Source organism: Lissotriton vulgaris, chromosome 7 (assembly GCF_964263255.1).
Source record: "Lissotriton vulgaris chromosome 7, aLisVul1.2, whole genome shotgun sequence".
In the NCBI taxonomy this organism is placed as follows: Eukaryota; Metazoa; Chordata; class Amphibia; order Caudata; family Salamandridae; genus Lissotriton; species Lissotriton vulgaris.
The window spans coordinates 686442953-686464120 of record NC_141695.1 but is presented as its reverse complement, the minus strand read 5'-3'; the positions used below and the strand labels follow the sequence as shown (position 1 = coordinate 686464120).

Here is a 21168-nt window from a genome sequence, read left to right as displayed (position 1 = left end):
ATGAGCCTAGTGCCGTAGGGTCCCTGTCAGGTTTAGGCAGGGAGAACAGGAATGCCTCTAACATGGAAGGGGGTAATGAACCCTCCTCCACCGCCGCGGTATATAACTTATGAAGTAGTGGCGTCCGGGATTCACAGTAAGCTTTATAGTACTCGGCAGGCAAGCCATTCAGTTCGAGAGTCTTCCCAGAAGCCATCGACTGGATCGCCTCCCCAATTTCATCTAATGAAAGATGCACGTATTCAGTGAGTGTGTCTTGTCACCTTTTGGCACTTTAAAGCACTTTAAGATAATGCTTCAATAGAAAAAAATGCTAACTGAGATGGAACTAGGGAAATGTAGACATTCATAGCAGGCAAACCGTGCATGGCGTGTGGAAGTTGGAATCAGAGGACATGCATTGCAGTATAATCATTGGAACTACAGGGTGTGGTTTATGTAAAGTGCCCTGCTGGAATTTAAGTGGTTAAAATCTAAAGTCCAAGCTCTCAGTGAAGATTTCATAATTATAAATTGGGCACAAACTGTTTTTTGCAGATTAAGTTATCGCAGCCCAGGAATGAGACTATAAACAGGGGCACTGATACCACAGGAGATGCCTGTGTAATAGAGAAACTTATGCGAATTCCTGATGAATAGACAGCTCTCAGAGTTCGTCGAGACCCACCAACCTCGACGAAACGCAGTTTGGTTTTAGGAAAGGGCATGGAACAGAGACTGCCTTGATAAAGGCCTCTGATGAGATCAGGGCGATCATGGATCAGGGAGGGGCGGCTGTCCTCATCCTTTTGGATTTGTTGGCGGCCTTTGACACGGTCGACCATGTCACTAGTCGACCGTGTCACAGCCCTGGGGATAAACGGTCTGGCCAGGGATCTCATCTCATCTTTCCTGGCAAACCGTACCCAGACAGTGAGGCTGGGAGACTTTTACTCTCCTATCTCTGCACTCCCTTGTGGAGTCCCACAGGGCTCCTCGCTAAGTCCTATGCTATTTAACTTCTATGTAGCGGACTTAGCGAGGGTAATAAAGGCCCATGGGTTACGGCTTACATCCTACGCAGATGATACCCAGCTGGTTCTGGGTATCCACAGGGACGGCCTCACTGTGGCAGCCAACTTCCAGAGAGCTATGCTTGAGGTCAGTACCTGGATGGCCTCGAATTGTCTTAGGCTCAACTCGGACAAGACCGAGATTATGACCTTCGGAAAACTCTCCCCTGAATGGTCTCCTAGCTGGTGGCCGGAAAAGCTCGGCCATCCACCTGTCCCAGTGGAAAAAGCCAGAAATCTGGGAGTGATTTGACAGCAAGCTGGCTTTTGACCTCCACACTAACAAGGTTGTCTCGTCAGCATTCTTTATTTTGAAAAAAATTAAATACTACCTTATCTCCCTGCCTCAGCTGGGAAGGATCTGGTCTCCACCTTAGTCTTCTCTAAAATAGATTATGGGAACGCTCTCTGTCTTCATACTCAGAAGCGTGTCATAACTAAGCTGCAATCCATCCAGAATGCGGCTGCTAGGATCCTTCTAAACATTCCTCGCCGCAAATCCACCACTCTTGGCATTCGTCAGCTCCACTGGCTGAGAGTTGAGAGCCGCATTAAATTTAAGGCCCTCTGCATTGCATATAAGGCAGTACATGGCATAGGACCCAGGTTCCTGACCGAAGCCTTTCAGCTGTATACTCCCAGAAGGCAATTAAGATCGGCCAACACCAGTCTCCTCCCTGTGCCACGCACAAGAACGGCCACCTGGGGAGACAGGCGCTTCCTCGTGGCCACTCCAAAACTTTGGAATCTTTTGCCACTGGCCATCAAAATTGCCCCGAACCTGATGAGCTTCCGCAGGCTCTTAAAAACATGGTTGTTTAACCAGTAAGAGGATGGCTGACTCCAGTAGTTCTACAGCGCCGAGACACCCCAGGGTATTTGTTGCGCTATAAAAATTACGTAAATAAATAAAATAAATAAATTCACTCCGTTCTGGGAAAAGGAGAGCCAACCATCCCAGGACGGGGTTAATTACTAGAGCTGAAATGTTCCTTGCTTTTGGTTTCATAACAGCGGAGACTCTTTGAATTCTAATGCAGCTGAAGCATTTCAGCTCTAGGAATTAACACCGTTTTGGGAGATTAGCTCTTCAAAATATACAAAAGCATGGGCACATCGGGCCCCACCGATTTCCCCTCCCTCCCCCCTACAGCCCACCGTTACTGCCAAAACCCTAGGCTAATTAGCTGCTGCTCCGGAGGGACAGTGGAAAACAAAAAGGTAAGAGTGTAGGGTGGAGGGCACCCCCTCACCCGGGAGGGTATGTGCCCCCTCCAGGGGGGCGCGCCCCACAGATTGAAGAACTCGGATATAAAGGCATCCCAACGACAAGATGAAACCCTTTTCTTCCCTAAGAAACTACAGATGTTTCAGTTCCCTGTCTTACAGGGTTTTAGATAGATCATTCTTACAATCACCACAATGAGAAGTTTCATGTTTGGGGTACAGGCTGTACAAGCACTATGAAGGTTAAATAGAAATACTTTCCACAAGACTTTAATGGTAATTACTTCTTTATAATAAGGTCTACAATGCTAGGATCAAATGTAAACCACCTAGTCAAAGAAAATAGGAAGGAAAATCCTTCTGTAATTTGTGCCTTAGAAAAAAGGTGAGTAGAAACAAGCCATGATGCCGATAACGTCCTACTGTTGCACACCTTTTCAAAGGCAGTGACATAAACGAGCCATAAGCCCCCCTCGGAAGTGTTGCCGCGTCCCTGCTAACACTCGAGCTGGAGATTAGCAGGGACGAGGCAACACTTACAGGGGCTTATCATGGCTCGTTTGTTATTTCACTGACGAGTAACAGTTTAATTAGTAACATGTATAAATTCAAGCGGAGTAAGATGAATTACTGCATTGTGTGGGTGCAGGTAAAGTAACCAGCTTAGGTTAGTTTAATATGGTCTGATCTCTGAAGGAAGATTGCCATTTTTTAAAATTGTGAGACAAAAAAATGTCAGGACAGGCAGGATCTTGATATTTAGTTTTTTCAGTAGAATCCTCTTTTTGAATAAGCAATTCTAGATAATGGATCGAAAGAAACCAGACTATGAACAATTTCAAAAGGGATAACGGATTACAGTCATGTGTGGCAGCAAAAGCCTTTTTCCCTACCAAAAAAAAAAAATACTTTCTCATTAAGGATTCCATGAGCAGCTTTAATAACTGATCCTAGTTAGCCCTAGACTGCGTGTTGTCAGCCTCTGTCTCGTCATAGATAATGCTAATTTTTCAGCATTCACTGTAGGGGGTAGAAATCTTTTAGGTTGAAAAGTATAAACTAGCCAAAGCAGACATTAAAGTAGACCTGCACAAAGAGGGGAGAGAATGATTACAAATGCTAATGGTTATGCTTTTTTGCTTTAGACAGAACAGGACCATAACGGAGGCAGCAGAAATATAGAAGCATCCCATTGCTTACCTTTTCAAAAGAAGCAAAAGCTGGTCAAGTCCCTTCGGTCAGGGAAAACAAAATCATACTGGGAAGACCAGCATGATGGGATGGGTGTGGCACAGCAGAGAAGTGGTGATGCTTACCTCTTATAAGTTCAACAGGCTGCTTCTAGTGGCAGGCACCCGCTTCAGGACTGGCATAGATTTGGATATAAGGAGTCAAACTAAAGGAACCTCTGGACACAAACACCATATAAGCAGACAGCTTACCATGTTGTGGTGGAATTTGATGCCTCATCCCTTGCTGGGTAGACATTCCTTGTTGCTGTGGTGGCATCATCCCCCCCATTGGTCCAACTGGTTGACTACCCATGTTACCCAAGGGTGCTGGAGCAGGCCGAGGAAGATTCCGTTGATATTTAGGTAACTGTGCCCTTCTTTCTTCCTGTAATAGCAATGCACAAGTTTCATTAAGTTGTTTTAAATTAAGTCTTCAAGGCCTACAAATATAGTAGCAGAGTTACATATGTTTGTATTCAGCAGCACAGATACATTTAGTGAATGCAAGTGCTCTGTTCTAGTTACATAATTTTCACACAAGACGGAAGACGATAAGAACTGAATGTAATAAAAAGCCTCAAAAGAAACGTTAGCAGACTCAGTTTCAACTACTCATGTGAGGTGAATGCCTTAAACAGTTTACGATCATAAAAAACATTTAGTTACTGGGGCGCAGAAAAACAGCAACAGCTTATTCAAACAGATGCTAGAAGTGACATGACCAGCATGACACTATAGTTTATGTTGCTCTAAATACGTATTTAGCGGTTATGATTTACAGCAATCAATTTACACAATTTCCTACGAATTACTTTTCATGCTTTTTTTTTTAGCATTTATCAAACTACAGCAGTTTAAGTTTCTTATGCGCCTGACTGAGCCAACTAAAAATATCTCACCCCAAAAATGTATTTATTCATATAGCCCTACGTACTGGGCCATGCACACCAGCCACGCCACAACCAATTTATCAAAAAACGGGAATTATGCAGTGAGATAAAAACTGAAATTGCAACTGACTAGACAGTAGCCACTCGGTTATTTTAGTCATGCCATTTATGACCAATTATATATATTTCTCCATCATGTAATGGAAGCACTGAATAAACAAAATATAAACAGCAAAGAGAATTTAAGTGAGGGGTTGGTGGAGTTAGATGATGGGCTTGGAACCACAAAGGGAATGGGGCAGTAGTAAGCAGGTATTGGATGACAGTCAACTTATCCCTTTTATGACAGCCCACACAGACCAAAATCACGTTCCGCTGATTTAACATTTCCATTAAAATAATACTAATCAATCTCAACTATACGGAAAATAACCACAAGGGAGATACTACCACCTTTTAAAGGAGTCAAAAGAACGTAGCAGACTGCACCCTCAAAGGCACTTAAAGCTATTGTAAGCACAAGGGATTTTTTTTACATAGATTTTAATTTAGAGCTCTAATTTTAAATGTACCTAAATCAGCCATTTAAAAAGGAGTTTCACATCCGGTTTTGAGACAGCAACTGAGGTGCTGCAAGGTTTACCAATAAAAAACATGCCATCACAATGAGCCTAAACAAGGTGCAATAATTTTTGAAAAACATAGTAACTACTTGATCACACATTAAAGCAATTTTAATTGAGAAGGGTTTGTCAAAGACAATCAATCCTGTTCTTGTCAGGATGTAAACATGCAACTGAAAAAACTTACCAGTGATATATCCTCATCAGGGTGGATCAACTTACTAGTTGCACCGATTGTTGTAAGTGTAGCAGGCTTACTTGTTATGGAAGCCACAGGTTTGACTGCAGTGCTATTTGTAGTGCTAGTGGTTGAAACAGCTGGTTGTGTATAAGCAGGGAATGTGGGTTTGGGAGGTTCCGTAGGTGCTGACTGAACACTATGCAAAGGTTTGAAGTCCGTGCCAACAGGTCCTGCAACAGACTGCTGCGTCTACAAAAATAAAACAAATCCATTAACAAAACAACTTTGAAGCAAGTCAACTAACACAAATCAAGTACTTCTAATTATGCAAGAAAGCCACAAATGAAAGATTAACCAAACCTGCACGCATACTAATGCTATTCACCAAGATTCAAAAGCATTAAAACGTCAAACATTGTGAAATGTTAGTAGCTTATTCCAAATCAGTAATTAGAAAAAAAGTGAAAGCATGCTAAAAAAAACTGCTTTAATTTTTTAACAATGGTATTATAGTCTAGATTAAATATCAGGAACTGAAAACCCCCAACTACAAACTTCAAACAAGTTTTGTAATGGAGGTCGCAAAACAAGTTTGAAAGAAATTTTACAACCATGATTAATTTTGATCAATCAAATCGAAGGGCTTTCAAATGGTTTGATACGGTCACAAACTTATTTCACAATGCTTTGAGTACTTAGATTTATTTTTAATGTTAGGTGGTTTACAATGCAGTGCATTTTCACAAAACTACTTAATTTGCACAGTATTTAAACAATCAGGACAGAACAGCATGCATCAAGCCAAGCAATTCCCACTAAAATACAATCTGCATGCATGCACTTAACCCTTTGGAATACGCCAAGATATTTTATAAAAAAGGTAAATCTCTTAAAATATGAATGGCTTGCAGGACAACCAAAAAGATTAAACCAAGAAAAATTACCTTCATGGTGATTTCCGTACACCTAGTCCCTGCTCTCCCACCATCCCAAATGGTTGGGAACTACCTGTGCCACAGGCAGGACTGAAAAAAATGCATCTAAAAAACAGGCTGTCACTTTACATATTTTGATGGGATCCCCTGCATTCTTCTACACACAGACCGTGTCCCCGCCATTTAGTTTTTCTTTTGAGTGCTCAGCAGCTTTTTTTGGAAAAAGGCTCTCCATTATCAGCACAGGAAGAGGAGGCATGAAAAAAAAGTCTCTCCTGCTGGTCAACCAACAATCTGATAAAATATCAGGTTATAATGCGACGGTGGGATAGGTTTGGAGATATATGGATATTCTGAACACCAAGAAACTTCAGTTGCGAAATTTGCCATCCCAGATTACAGACAGACATTGCTGGAAAAAAGCAAGGAAAGCCCCAGTACTTGAAAAAAGCTAGTAGCACATAGACCTCTCCTGGGAAGCATAAATTAATCTAGGCAAGAGGGACCGCACTGCACATTTTCAGAAGTGTACAAACATGTAATCTGTGCACGAAGAGCTAGTCACTGCTGAGGCTGATTTCAGAGCTAGATTTGTATGAATTTGCAGCTGCTGCAAATAATCCTCCTTAATAACTAACCTCATAAAAAACTAAAAAAATAAAGAGCATTTATTCCTTCAGCTACTGGACTAAATTAGTAAATCTGTCCAGATATTTCAAAATTTGAAAATGACAAAACACCTGCTGTAGAGCTGATCTGCCGGGAAAGGTGCAGGTGTCCAAAACAGGAGGCTGGAATAAGTGCAGAAATGTGGCCTTGTCTAATGTGATCATACCACAAGGTTGCAGATGGTATTTTAAACCATTGACAAAGTTAAATAAGCATCAACTAACCGCATCATGCTGAAAAGTGATTCAACAGAGCTGGAAACCAGTATTTGAAAAAATTAATACCAGGAGGCTAGCTTAAAAAGACACCTTAATGTCTACAGACTTATTTGGGACAGAGAACAGTGATAGAATGTAAAGGCTCAGCTGGTTAAATGTCTCAGCAGGACAGATGATCAGAATCTTAACTTGTAAAGATTAAACATCCAGATCTCTCAAGAAGCCAACGTTGGCTAAAGTTTTAGTAGAGCATAAAGTAAATCTTAGATTTTTGAAAATGATGACAAGCCGGATAAGTAAACAACTTTGGTCCAGAGAACCTGGTAACGGCTGTTCTAGATGTGAAGACTATTCCGGATTGCAAAGTCTTTCATATGAGCAATAGGAAATGAAGACAAGGGAAATCCGATTGGATCTGTCAGACAAAAGTTTCAGGTCTCCGTACTAAAACAGTACGGAAACCAATAGTCTCGTGAAAAACAGAAGATAAGAAGCCTAAACCAATAAGGGCGATTATGAACCATGAGGAGTGGTTGCATTCATATAGAACCTACAGATTTGAATCCTCTGAAATGTTAGTTTCAGAAAGAGGTACAGCTAGGCACAATGTGTTCAGGATAAGACACGCAAACTTATCAATGAAAGATCAGATGTACAAGAAACGGAGTTCCAAAGCAAGGCAACAAATGTTCAACCTCTAAAATCAGCCTTTGGTATCCAACTGGCACCAGTAAGCTAAGACGCAGAAACATGCCTCTGTGGTGCATTCAAACTCTAAATGCCTTTCGAAGTTCTCAGGTGAGAGGATGAAAGAATAAGTACATACAAATGAGAGCCCAGAGGAACCTCATTTTAAATGGTTGGCTTGGAAAGTCAATAGGTGTGGTGATGCAAAGCCAAGAGGCTGGCAGCCAATTAAAGTATTTTTTTTAGAGGGCGCAAACGTACAAGTAAGCACATATATGCAGTTATCCTAAACTGTTTGTAGAAGCTTAACAGTCCTAGATGGCCGCCCATGCGGGCACATACAAAGGCGTCCGTTTCAAAACAGCTTGAAAGCCCATAAAAAGATTGCCTCCTTTGTCCGCGCACACAATGGTGGCAAATTTGGATGGAAATCAGATTTAGAAACCTGGCACACACAATGATGCCATGCACTGAAAGTAGTCTGGCACTAAAGGGGACTACTTTGTCTGTAGGTGCCAATATTTTGCCTGAGTAGAACGCAGTCAACCAAGAAAAAGAAACCAAGAAAAAGAAACCAATGGCTAAGGTCGTATGACCCATTGGCCATGTTGTAAGCTGTGGCGGACAGAAGCAAAAGGTCTTGGCCAACACCAGACTAACTTCAAAAATACAGACAAACACAACCCCTAACAGTTTCCTCGCTTTGGGCAGCAAAAACTGGGAAGCAGTGGTGAGTGATTCAAAGATTGGGTTCTTGAGCACAGCTATGGAGGTGGTATAATGTTGGGGTTCTCAGATTTTGTGGTTCTTACAGAAACAATTAAAAGTGACTAGGTAAGTCTGCACAAGCATTTTTCGAGTCCTCTCCAGCACAGGCAATTACCAACCGGTCAGTAAGAAGGCAGAGCAGGACACCACTTAACTTCAAGACAATATTGTTGGACATTATCTATATTGCGAGTCCAAATGGGTTAATGTATAGCAATAACTGCAACTTCCTGCATACTTGTGCTGCACTAGGAAACAGAGCTTTGGAAGGTACAGCTGGGTTTTCTGAATTGGATGCAGTTGTACTCGAGCTTGTGACAGTTGGTCCTATCTGTAGCATAAGAGAAAGTTAACAATGAAATTCTCCAAATAAATCTGAGGAAATGGCCAAGAGTTCAATTTTTGAAACCATTTGAATGCCAGATGCTGTTCTGTCAGTTACCTCACAATATCTGGTACAATGTGTGTTCTCTTTAAAAGGAGCAACTGCATGAATGAAAATGTGTAACCGCCCCAACCCCTTTGATTTGCTTAACTCATCATTTAAATCGGTTTATAGTCCAGTGAATTGTGAATGGTACAGAATGCTACATGGTATGCAAGTAGAATTTTAGTCAAAGTACTAGATGGTTAGATTTACCCTTGTGTGTCGGCCAATGGGCAACACAAATCCCCCTCCCCAGTGAGGGGAGGGTACAAAAGGATCCTCCGGAGCAAGCACCAGAGAATTAAAAAAAACAAAAAACGTTGGGGATAGATGCAGAATTGCTTGCCCGTCTATCCCTGCCCACCTCATCAGTTACAGGTGCTGACTTCAGTTTTCCCACTGGAGACTTAGACACCAGGTAGGAGCTTGCTCCATCGTCGGCAAGCTGCAATTACTCCCGAGATGCCAGAGATTCATAATTGGAATGGGGAGCGTCTCCCCTTTTCAACAATACTTTCATAGCATGGGTTACTGGCTGTAGATCGAAGCACAACGAGCCACAGCCAGGAAACTGCCCTAGACACCAGAGTGTTGATCTGGGGTTCAGCACTGATGGGGCTGGGGCGTCCCCCACCCTGGGGGCCCTTTCCAGTTCCGGGCACTTTGCATTTGTATCAGGAATGCTGTGTGGTAGGAAATTTGTGCCGGCCCGGTGCTGCCACAACTTCTCCACATAGAAATGTGAGGGAAATTTGACTTTAGCTACATTTGAGGTTTGCAGGAAATTCTGGATAAGAACCAGTTTTGGGAGCCATGCAAGTCATACCTCCCTGGACTTCCCCGGTGTCTAGTTTTCAGTAATGTCCGTGTTTGGTAGGGTTCCCTAGATGGCTGCAGAGTCTGGGACCAAAAAAAAGGTGCCCCCCCCCCCTCCCCCCCTCCCCCCCCCCCCGTTCCCCCCCTGGAAAACTAGGCCGTTTTGTGATAGTTAATTTTGATGTTTTCATGTTTTCACAATACTTTTTGGGCCCTTCTCTGTCACAGGCACACAAGTGGGGCACCGCTTTTCCCAGGAGACAGGGTGGGTGTGGATATCGGGAACGCTGGCTGGTACAACATTTGTTGCTGCCTACATATTCCAGGACTTTTCTTCACAGCAAAGATTAAGGTTTGCACGAGATTCTGTGTTAAAAAAAAAACTGTTGAGAGCCACGCAAGTCCCCCCACCCTGGACTCCACAAGAGTCTAGTTTCCAAAAATGTGCTGGTTTGGTAGGTTTCCCTCTGTGCAGACTGAGCTGGGGCCTAAAATCCACAGCTAACCTCTTTAAGGGGAAAAAACCTGCATTCTGCTAGGTAAAATAGAATGTCTTAGGTCACATTTTGGGGTATTGGGTCGCAGGTGCAAGGCCTAACCACACACGTTTGGTACTATTTTATCTGGAGACAATATTTTTCACTTCAACTGTTACTTTTCATACGAAAGCCTTGAAGGATGTACACAAATGACCCCTTTCTGAATTCAATTTTCTTTTTTAGTTTTCAGAAATGTATAGCTTTCCCCGATCCAGCAAGATTTTCACATCAGTTTCCACCACAAACTGGAAGTTGGTTGAAAGTGTAAAATGCGAAAACTGTTAAAAATAGGTTTCTGATTCATATCGGCTTATTCCTGAAAACTGGGAAGATACGGTCGCGCTTTCTTCTGCAGCACAGCCCCCCACCCCCCAAAAAAAACAAAATGTAGCTATATTTTGGCTAATTGCTCAGTCCCCTCCCTCCCGCTGAATCCACAAACCCTGGGTACCTTTGGCCTCTCCACGATTTGTGAAGGGGGGAGGAGGAGGGAGGGGGTTGGGCAGCACAAATTTCACAGATACTATATGTGGATAAACTTATGGAGCCCTGAAAAAAAGGCCTCAGAACTGCCAAATAGGGTTTAGTCTTACTGCATAGCATCCCTGCTGCAGCATTACTAAAAAAAAATTAAGAGTTCGTGTCATTTTGTAGGCATACAAAATGATGCAGGCGCTTCATTTTCAGTTTCCAATCCAGGTTTGACTGGTAATTAAATAGGAAAAACTGACAGGAGTGACAAAGAAGAAAGCAAAACATGAGACATGGGGGAAGCAACAAGAGGGGGCATACGGCAAAACAGAAGCACGCAGCGAGAGAGCAACGTAGACCATGGGTGTGGGGTGTCATGAGAAGGATACGTGCGAGACAGCTATAGAAATTTGATTAAGAGTGATCTAAAAAAAAAAAAAAAGTAGCACATGGGGGGGGGGGGGGGGGGGGGGGGGGAAGCATTGCAAGCCCACAGGAAGGCGTCCTTGTGCATGGCGAGGGACAAACTCATGACGTAAATCAAAGGCCCCGACAAACTGTCAAATAATCAAGCAAATAAGAGTGACAACGAGGGAAACCAATGGTAAACAATAGGTAGACTAAGCTTATACGGGATCACTGTCAAGACAGCATCTGAGATCTTATGCAATACCTGAATGCTGGCCATGCTTGTGCTACCAGAACCACCTCATACCACAAGTTAATCAGTTTACTATTAAGGGTTTTTGGGGCTATTTGCGTTGGGGGGTTGGGAGGGGGGGTGAGCATTCGAAAAGACTTACACTATTAGTCATGCCAGCTAAATCAACAAGCATAGACACTGCTTACCTACAATATAAAATAAAATAATGATCATGAGGACCTGGAAATTAAAAAATGCTAATGTTTTTCCTTAAGCGGGTGGAAAAGGCAACTCGAGGGGTAGGGAGGCCCCACTCATATGGAAATGGGCAAGAGCAACATGGAGAGCAGGAGGGAAGCAAACAGGCGAGTAAGCAATGTGAGGGGAGAAGTTCATGAACGTGAGTGCATCAGAGGGAGGTGCAGAAGCAGCACATGAGTAAGAAAGCACCACAGACCGTGGGGCATTCTAATCACGAAAGAAAGTAGCTCCCTAAAAGTGATAAGTGGAAAGACAAGTAAACTGGAAATCCTCCAGGGGAGGGACAGACAAGATGGATAAGGTAAGCCATCAAAGAAGCAGAGAGATTAAGAGCAATAGTAAAGCCGACCAATGGTAAGCAATAGGCAGGCTGCAAGCCAGTCTATGATCTTGGCAAGCCCACAATCAGATGTGCTATTTGTTAGGCTGGACCTAGAAATAACCCCTTTATTCAATATTTTCTGTAGGTTTTTGGAATCCGAGACCTCAGCATTAGACACAGAGGTGAAAATGGGATGACCGTCCGGGTCCCCAGTATCAAAGGATGTCGGATGTCTGTATGGGCCTAACCATGCCAATTTGCCATTTAATGGTTTTCCTTTGACAGGACTTTTGCAACCTACAGCACTGCTTTTTTGGACGTTTTTGGAAGTCCACCTAGATTTAAAAGAATTGTCTAGTAACAAAACCTTGTATATTGTTCTTATGGTCTGATTCATATACTAAAGACCAGTTCAGGAAGGCCCTCAAGACTCGGCTCTTCAACTGTACCCCCACACCTGCCAAGTAATCCATAGTTCTCCTGAAAGAACTCTGCAAATCATGTTCCAGTATCAGTGTTATTTGGCCAGAAGCAAGGGCTGACAATGGTGGCAACTATGCTCATGGGGCAGGAAGGAGTTTGACTGATTTCATTGGGAAACAGGAGTTTTAAACTATTCAATAACAGAACCTAAACCAACGTTATTTGAAAGCAGAAAGAAAAAGGAGCCCAAGCTTTGGTCACACAACTTCTGGATCAAAAAGTAGATCACAAAAATGCAAATTCTTAAAATTTCAATAAATTGTGGGGAAACAGTGGACGATAAGCAGAGAGCATCTTGAAGTATAAAGGGCACAGAAAATTGCCACCAATTCAAGAACTAGCACACAGATAAAAGAACAAAAAAAAATCTTTCACCAAGCTTCGGTCAAGATTAAGTTAATAAAAAGGAAGAATGTCTGAATTTTACTTAATGGATGCAAATAAACGACATCGAAAATGCCATGACTTTACAACCCAAGTAATATTTTCAAACAAAAAAAAGTAATTATGCTTTTGTCAGCTTACCTGCCCTGCACTGGGGAAGAGTGGCTTAGTAACTGGAGGCTGAGGGTTTGGTACAGCAACACCAGGAGCTTGAAGTCTGCTAACACTGTGAGCACTCATCTGTTGTGCCTGTGTCATTGGAGGCATGCTGGATCCAGGTCGAGGGCCAACAGGTGGTGGAATGCCTAAGAAAAGAAAATAACTCTATTTTAGACAAAGTAGGGTACATTCCACAGTTAAAAACCTCTCAGTTCCAAAGACTGTCACATTTATCTTTTGTAGACCTTTGCATTGCAATAAGAATGCAGCTAGCCTTCAGTGTTCAGATACTTTCAAGTGAAACTTTTAAGCACTGACTTACCTACACGTATACTTCAAAACAAAAAAGCACCAGGGTAAGTTTATCCCAAACAAACCACATGGGTGGGGCGTAAAGAACGGGTTGGAAAACATGGGCGGGCTTTTTAAACTTTGTCACTAAAGTGCATTCCCTATTCTTCTGTTATTCACTATTTTAAACATCTGTGTGAGAACTAGTGTCAACTTGAAAGCACAATAGCACCCAGAAATAACCGTTCCATTGTCAGACCAATTTTTTGACTTGCGAAACACACTCCAAGTATATCAAATGCCAAGCTAAAGCGGTTTGTAGCAGAGACCTAAAGAAGGGCCAGTGTTCAGAAAAATGGGAACAAATCAAAGTGGAGGTATGGCTCGTGGATAGAAAAAGTTCCGCATTTCCCCATTCCGATAAAGCTACTGATAAGTATTCCCATGATAAACACCTAATGAAGCCTCTAAAACAGGTTTCATGAGAATTGCTATAATAGTGTTGAGCTCTTGGGTTCTAGCCACAATCTCCTAAATTGCCAATTCATAATGCGCTCACTAGGTGAGCATAATATTCATTAAGACATCTACAGTGTGATATTTAAGCACAGTGGTAAATTTACTGATCCATATTTTAACAGATATGCCTACCATAAACTATTCCACCCTCTTCATATACACTTCACTGCGTACCAATTCGATTAATATTCAGTGGGAAAAAATTCAGACCACATAAGTAGTCTACATTTTACAATACCTACTCTGACTAAACCATTATTTTCTAATGTTTGGCAGGTACTTTGCAAAACTTCAGGAAAGCATGCAAGCCTGAGAGCAACCAGTCACTAAGCCATCTAGGAAAACAACATCACAGTTTATAAGCAACACACACAAGTAGTCATGTCAACTATATATAGTGCAGCAAGAGAAAACTCACTTCAATGTACAAATGTGTAAAAGCATCCATGATTATTTGTTGCCACTGTAGCTTTGTACAAGACATTCACAGGTAAAGTTAGCCATGGCAGGCTACCTAATGAAAGACTACTTGGAAAGCAGAAATGTCCTTAGTGGCCCATATACACAACCACTGCTTGTTTGCTGAAAAGGACAATGCTATTTGCCAAGTTTAGCAACCGTATGCAACTTCAGCTTCTAGACAAACTTACCTGGTGGCAAGCCAGGCATCATAGGTGGAATTCCTGGTCTGTGGTGCATCATCCCACCCATCTGCATCATCCTATCAAGACAAATGTTCATGAAATGGAAAATAATGCCAAAAGAAACCAAATTCAACTTCGGAAAGCATGAACTTGACCTAAGATAAAATAACAGCATTCAGAACATCTGAAAATACCTTTAATGTTCTACCACTTTTTGGGTGGTCATTAATTTTCTACAACAAAGTCACAAAATTGGTTAACAAGAAAACATTTAGTGTCAGGCCTGCACTCTGAAATCTACACAGCGCATTTGTTTTTTACCTACCCAGGATGATGCATGCCCTGCATCACTGGTGGCATTCCAGACATCAACGGTGGAACACCCCCCATCAAAGGTGGCAGACCTTAAAAATTGAAGAAACTTATGTAATGAAGTTACCTTGATAAGCAAATTACTATCAATTGGAAAGTTTGCAAGAATTCGGTTTGAACGTCAGTTAACTAAAAGCTGCAATACTCTATAAAAAAATAAGTCAAAATGTTGCCACGTGCATGTACAATTAAGAATACTGAACTGAATGCCCTAATTTAGTAAACTAATTTCAAAAAGGTTGAAATTAAACCTGGAGGCATTCCTGGGGTTCCTCCAGGCGGCAATCCCGGCTGAGCCATTGGTGGTATGTAAGACTGTTGTGCTTGCAATGGTTGCTGATACGACGTTGAAGCAGGCGATTCATCATCATCATATTCATCCGAGTCATCTTGTTTCTTTTTCTGGTTATCTGTTAGAAACACAAAACATACTGCTGTGAAGATTTTTGAAGTTTTCAGAGATTCTGCAAGAATTCACAAGTGACCAACGGGAAAAATCGAGGCCTCTATTAAAACATGTATTAGAGAGTTAATACAGTATCTCCCCCCCCCCCCTAATCAATCTCTGCAAACTCAAAATCTCAACATGTACTAATTTGATTGTATCTTCTAAACAGGATCCGGAAAGGAAAGGGATAAGCAAAAGCATAGAAAAGTCATTACCTTGTGTCTTCTGATCAAGTAACCGCCTCCTTTCATCCATATCCTTTTCAGGAATGCCTTCCATTCCATAGATTTCCAGTTCAATATCTGTCCTCCCAGGAATTGCATTTGGTACGGCGTCTATAGTTTCTTTGTGAACCTAAATACAAAGATATACCGAACCGATATTTGTATTCTGGACAACCGCAGTTGTAAAACTCTAAACAAATGCACTCTTGTAAAAAGTGTACTCTAGCAATAAATGCTGCAGATTTACATAACCGCAACAAACACCATATTCAACAAAATGCAGTTATCTGCAAAATTACTTCTCCCACACAGAAGTAGGCACAATTCAGCAACCCCACTATTTACAAAAGCATTCCTTTAAACTAACATCTTCGTTGTACTTGCGGGAAACAGCCACTCATCACATTAAGAACTAGCTACCCAAAAATGGAACTTTTATGGTACAGCCCCAATTTTCCTAAATAATTCCTGTAATACAACCTTCATAACCCATTTGCAAATTTTTACCCCAAAGCATTTTTCAAGTGATTAGTCGAAGTTCAGTGTAACACTATTCAGCACTGTGGAGTAGATGATCCTCGCGTCTTACTTAGTCTGTGGTTTAGGGAAATTAATAAGTGCAAGTACCCACAAATATTTCGGGGGGTATCTGCTTTTTGCAACCAGTAGCGTGTTTATGTACTATGCATTTGTCCAGTCAGGCAGTGCTGACCCCGTATTGTTCCCACTAGCAGTACATCAGCCCTTCTCCCACAGACTTTCTGGGTGTGAACATTTACCCTAAAAGGAGCGTACCGGCTCGCGATAGTCGGACCAGGCAGTAACAAGGATTTTCGCCTGCACCTGTGCTTCACTACAATCCATTTTCAAGGCAAAACGTGCCTTCTGTGTTAACTCTCAACCGAGCCAGAAACCAGCTGGTCCAGATAGCAGTTTACTGCTCTCCTCGCAGCAGAATTTCACTGCCCCTCAATTGTGGCTCCGATGCTACCTTTGGTTAACCAGCCGGACTGAGTTGAAGAGGGTTCAATCTCCCGAACAAAGTTTCTCGTTGGCAAGCGCTAGACTGCAGCAGCACAATCCCTAGCTCTCTGAAACTACAGTAAGGCCAATTGACACGCATTGCATTCTCACTCGTTGTTTTCCAAGTAAAGTTGCAAATGGTCTTATTTCATCAAATATAAGCGCACTCGCCTCTGAGACAGACTTCCGAGCCTGTCTAGGAATGATTTAGCACCGGGTGCCCCACGAACATGCGGTGCACGAAGGGCGATGGAGGTCAAATAAACATTTAACTAGGGACTGTAAGCAACACTGCCGATATATTGGATTATTCTAAAATGGTCCTTGCGGATCCATCTGACTTACTACTGCTTTGACCAAAGTTATTTATGAAGTTGCACAAGGATGATCTAATTATTGATTATCGTTTTCGTCTTAACTTTTTCTTTACATAAAGTACTATTTTCTTATCCCTGCATGGAGTCTTTGTGGTGTTTAACTGAGTTGCTGCGAGTGTGTTGCACAAATACTGTACACATAGCCTCCCACAATAAGCCTGCCTGTTCTGCGCTAAGCTACCAGAGGGTGAGCACAGGTTATCATTTGATTTTAACCTACTTGCCCTGACTAGAGTGGAGGGTTCCGTCTGGCCCAAGTAAATACCCCAGCCAACCAGAAACCCTATTTCTAACACTACAAAAGCGCTAGTTACATTACACACAGTCAGGTTAATTTCTTTAAGTGTGCAGAGATTAGGCAATGTGGAGGTCTTCCCATTTATTCATTATTTCCCCTCTACCTGACAAATGGGTAGCATTTTGTTGTTGTCGGTATGTCCAGTGCACATATACCCTTGGGATAGGGACAAAGGGCGGGCCAGGGGCTAGCTAGTGAACGGATGGTGCAAGCAGTGTTTTGAATGAAAAATGGCATCTGGTGAATAAAGGCCGGAGGGTAACGTCTGCACCACTGGAAAATACTGCATTGCTTTTTTATCCAATAGGATGTTCGATATGCTAGTGATGCAGTCGCACACAAGGTTATAGTGCTGTTGACTTGCATTAAGGTCAACGAAAACAAGAGTGACCCTAATGTCCATGTGAACAAAGGTATCAAGTGACCTTTGAACAAGTATTCACATGGAACTTAAAGAAAATATTTTAGTAACAGAATTTTGTGTGGACTGAATCTATACCAGTATTTAAATTCAAAATTGTGTGACAATTTTCTTGACAATGTAGACATTAATTTAAAATGAACAGCCGGTATCTTGTGGTTTAATCAGATTCAGCCGGATCCATTTTTTTTAAAGATAACAATGCAGTCTTTGAGAATGGATATCACCCACCTGCTCGCTACTGAAATAGAACTTCCCACTGATTAGGCGGGAACGCATCTAAATAGATCCGTCTCAGTCTAATTAATTCTAAAAAGGCAGCACCAAGCCGGTGGAGTGTAACACAGGTTATTCTTCAAGTTATAGCTGGGCCACCATTCTTCCAAATTTGAAAAAACCTCATCTTTTGCAGAAAAAAGGTGACTAACTTTTAAAAACACATGGCAGATTTGTGTAACTCTGAAAATGGACAGTAACACTGGACTTCCTCCGGCAAACTGAAACCGGTGAAGCCACTTCTGAACCTGAAAACGGGAGATCTGTAACAAAGGTTACTAACTAGGCTTGCTACCGAGATGCGTTGTACAGAGTTTACTAGTGTCCTCTTACTCAAAGATAAATTCCACAGCACAACCCATATTGTTTCAAAGTGAGATCAAAAACCACATGTACATACCAAATTTGACATTAAGTTGTTATCTTGGGGAACACACAATGCCTGCAAGTGTTCTTGTACACAAACAAGTAATCGGAAAAAAATGCATTACCCAATAAAATAACCCTCCAGTAGGTCATCTACACAGTGGGTTAATAAAAATATTGAAATCTGAGCATTCTAATGCACATCATTTACGAAGACAGCCATGCTACGGGCCTACTATTTGAATTACAGGAGCTATATTTAGGATTAATATGTTGGTATTTTGAACAATGTAGTTATAGAAAAGACAGCTGTGCTGGAGAACCGAATGCCTAAACATTATAAGTTACATAAAGAAGGCATGCTGTAAAAAGTAAATAAGTCATTTTTTATCAAAAGCACCAGCAAACAGCTAGTTTTACAAAACGGATTTGTAAATGTGTATGTGCCACGACAACATGCTGTTGTGAGTTATTTGTACATCATGTATTGTAGATGCTAAACCATGGGTTGACAATATAGGTCAAGTAAAGCCACACCCATGCCAGACTTCAGAATACCTACTGAATAAAAAGGAGTGCCATCCCGATTCAATGCAAGTAATTTTTACGTGCATGCCCTGAAAATATGGCAGGATCGGACCACTCAAGACCTACAGCAATCACCTCTGTCCTGAACAGTCAGAGAAGGAAATACAAACAAACTTCAATAAAAGGTGGTTTCCGAGTTAGAATGTATGATTCCAAAGGCATTGCTGAACCACCTTTACATTACATCAATTTCATTAGCACTTACCTGCATACAATGAATCGCTAAACCAGGACCGGTATACAGTTTTTTATGACATATGTGGCATTTGAAGTGCTTTGCTTTTTGATGTTGTATAAGAATTTTCTCGTCATCGAAATCTCGATTGCAATACCTAATTTGTGATAGTTAAGGATAGCAAGTGAATTACAATGTTGAAAACATCGATTTGGGGGAAGAGGGGGCACCAGCGTAGCAAACGAGGGATATTACATATGCAACTAGCTTTGGCAAAGTCTACAGGTCTCACGTTTATAATGTGAGGGTCGAGCCGATTGCTTTGCCATAGTTTGCCTGTAAAATATTGTTTATAGGAGTAAAAAAAATTAAAACAGGAGAAAAACCAAACATGTGGCAATTAATACTTTCTATTGTAATAGCATGATAAAACTTAACGGAATTTAAAAAGAATAAGGAAGAGTCGAAATGTGATGGCAATTGCTAGCCAAGTCTTAATTTGTTTTCCCCAAAGTTAATCCATTTGATTCTCGAGAGGGAGAGTTGCAAAGTTAATCAATGGTAAGCAATGGCAAAAAGTCCACTGCAAGTTTACAATAGGTCATTTGCAACCTAGGCAAGACCTAAAAAGTTCCCAACAGTCAAAAGCTTACGCTTACAGACCAAGCAAGACAAGCTAAACTAGTGAGAAATACAATAGTATGAATACACGAAGACCGCGTAGCAAACACATCCTTGACCAATATAAGAGACTGCGATGACCTATTTACGGACCTTTTCTGAAAGAGCAAGTTCACATTCGCCAGGGTGGTAAACACGCTTATTACAACGATTTAAGCCCAGAAACCTTACTTTTAGAGAATCGTGTCTGCCAACGCTAACAAGCATTTGCAATGCAATAGGTCTCGCATTAGGAAAGTTTGAGCTATTGGTATTGTAAATGACATTTTTTATTTGTGTTGGTTTTGAAAATAGCGAAATTAATAGCTGTGTCATTTACAATGCCAATAGTTTTAACTTTCTCAAATGTGACTCCTATAGCATTTGTAATGCAACATGTGTTGTATTTACGCGACAGATTTATTGATATTACAAATAATGGCTTTTAAATTGTTTGATAATTAATACTTAAATAAAAGTTACTGTAATGTATAATGGCAATAGCTTAAACTTTTGTAAATTATTTTTGTGAAGATTAAGTTAATTGTATTTTATTGTGACGAAAATCCAAGCACACAAGTGAAATATTAACATCTTTTTGTGACATTTGTAATAAAGCTTGAAACATTGAGAGAACATATTTGAACCAGTTGTTGAATGGTTGCACAGATTGATGCTGTGGCGTTTAGTGATACCGTGTAATTATGTAGCATATTTATGTGGCACTGAGTGGTATTGCATTTATGTGGCGTTTAATTATGTGGCACTGAGTGATATTTGGAGTGTAGGTTGCGTTGAGCACAGTGTACTTATGTAGCATATAATTAAGTGGCACTGAGTGGTATTGTGTGGAGTGTATGTTGTATTCAGTAGAGTGTAATTGTGTGGCGTGTAATTACGTGGCACTGTGTGGTATTGTTTGGAGTGTATGTTGCATTGAATGCAGTGTAATTATGTAGCATATAATTATGTGGCACTGAGTGGTATTGTTTGGAGTGTATGTTGCATTGAGTGCAGTGTAATTATGTAGCATATAATTATGTGGCACTGAGTGGTATTGTTTGGTGTGTATGTTGCATTGAGTGCAGTGTAATTATGTAGCATATAATTATGTGGCACTGAGTGGTATTGTTTGGAGTGTATGTTGCATTGAGTGCAGTGTAATTATGTAGCATATAATTATGTGGCACTGAGTGGTATTGTTTGGTGTGTATGTTGCATTGAGTGCAGTGTAATTATGTAGCATATAATTATGTGGCACTGTGTGGTATTGTTAGGAGTGTATGTTGCATTGAGTGCAGTGTAATTATGTAGCATATAATTATGTGGTGCTGAGTGGTATTGTGTAGAGTGTGTGTTGCATTCAGTAGAGTAATTATGTGGCGTGTAATTATGTGGTACAGAGTGGTCTTAGGAGTGTATGTTGCATTGAGTGCAGTATAATTATATGGCCCGAGTGGTATTTGGAGTGTATGTTGCATTGAGTGCAGTGTAATTAT

General features: G+C 41.3%; 1 protein-coding gene across 2 annotated transcripts in view; it reads right to left on the bottom strand.

Annotated features, from left to right (window-relative positions):
- ZNF207 (zinc finger protein 207) overlaps positions 1-21168 on the bottom strand; it is a 65915-nt gene that overhangs the window by 21183 nt on the left and 23564 nt on the right. The window contains exons 2-10 of one of the 2 annotated variants that reach the window (XM_086930903.1): positions 19040-19166; positions 15477-15615; positions 15065-15223; positions 14767-14845; positions 14448-14518; positions 12970-13133; positions 8721-8813; positions 5212-5454; positions 3722-3896 (exon numbers count right to left, since the gene is read on the bottom strand). In XM_086930903.1, coding sequence (XP_086787029.1) covers positions 3722-3896; positions 5212-5454; positions 8721-8813; positions 12970-13133; positions 14448-14518; positions 14767-14845; positions 15065-15223; positions 15477-15615; positions 19040-19166 — 1250 coding nt within the window. The remainder of the gene's footprint in view (positions 1-3721; positions 3897-5211; positions 5455-8720; positions 8814-12969; positions 13134-14447; positions 14519-14766; positions 14846-15064; positions 15224-15476; positions 15616-19039; positions 19167-21168) is intronic. The other variant, XM_086930904.1, reaches the window with a different exon arrangement.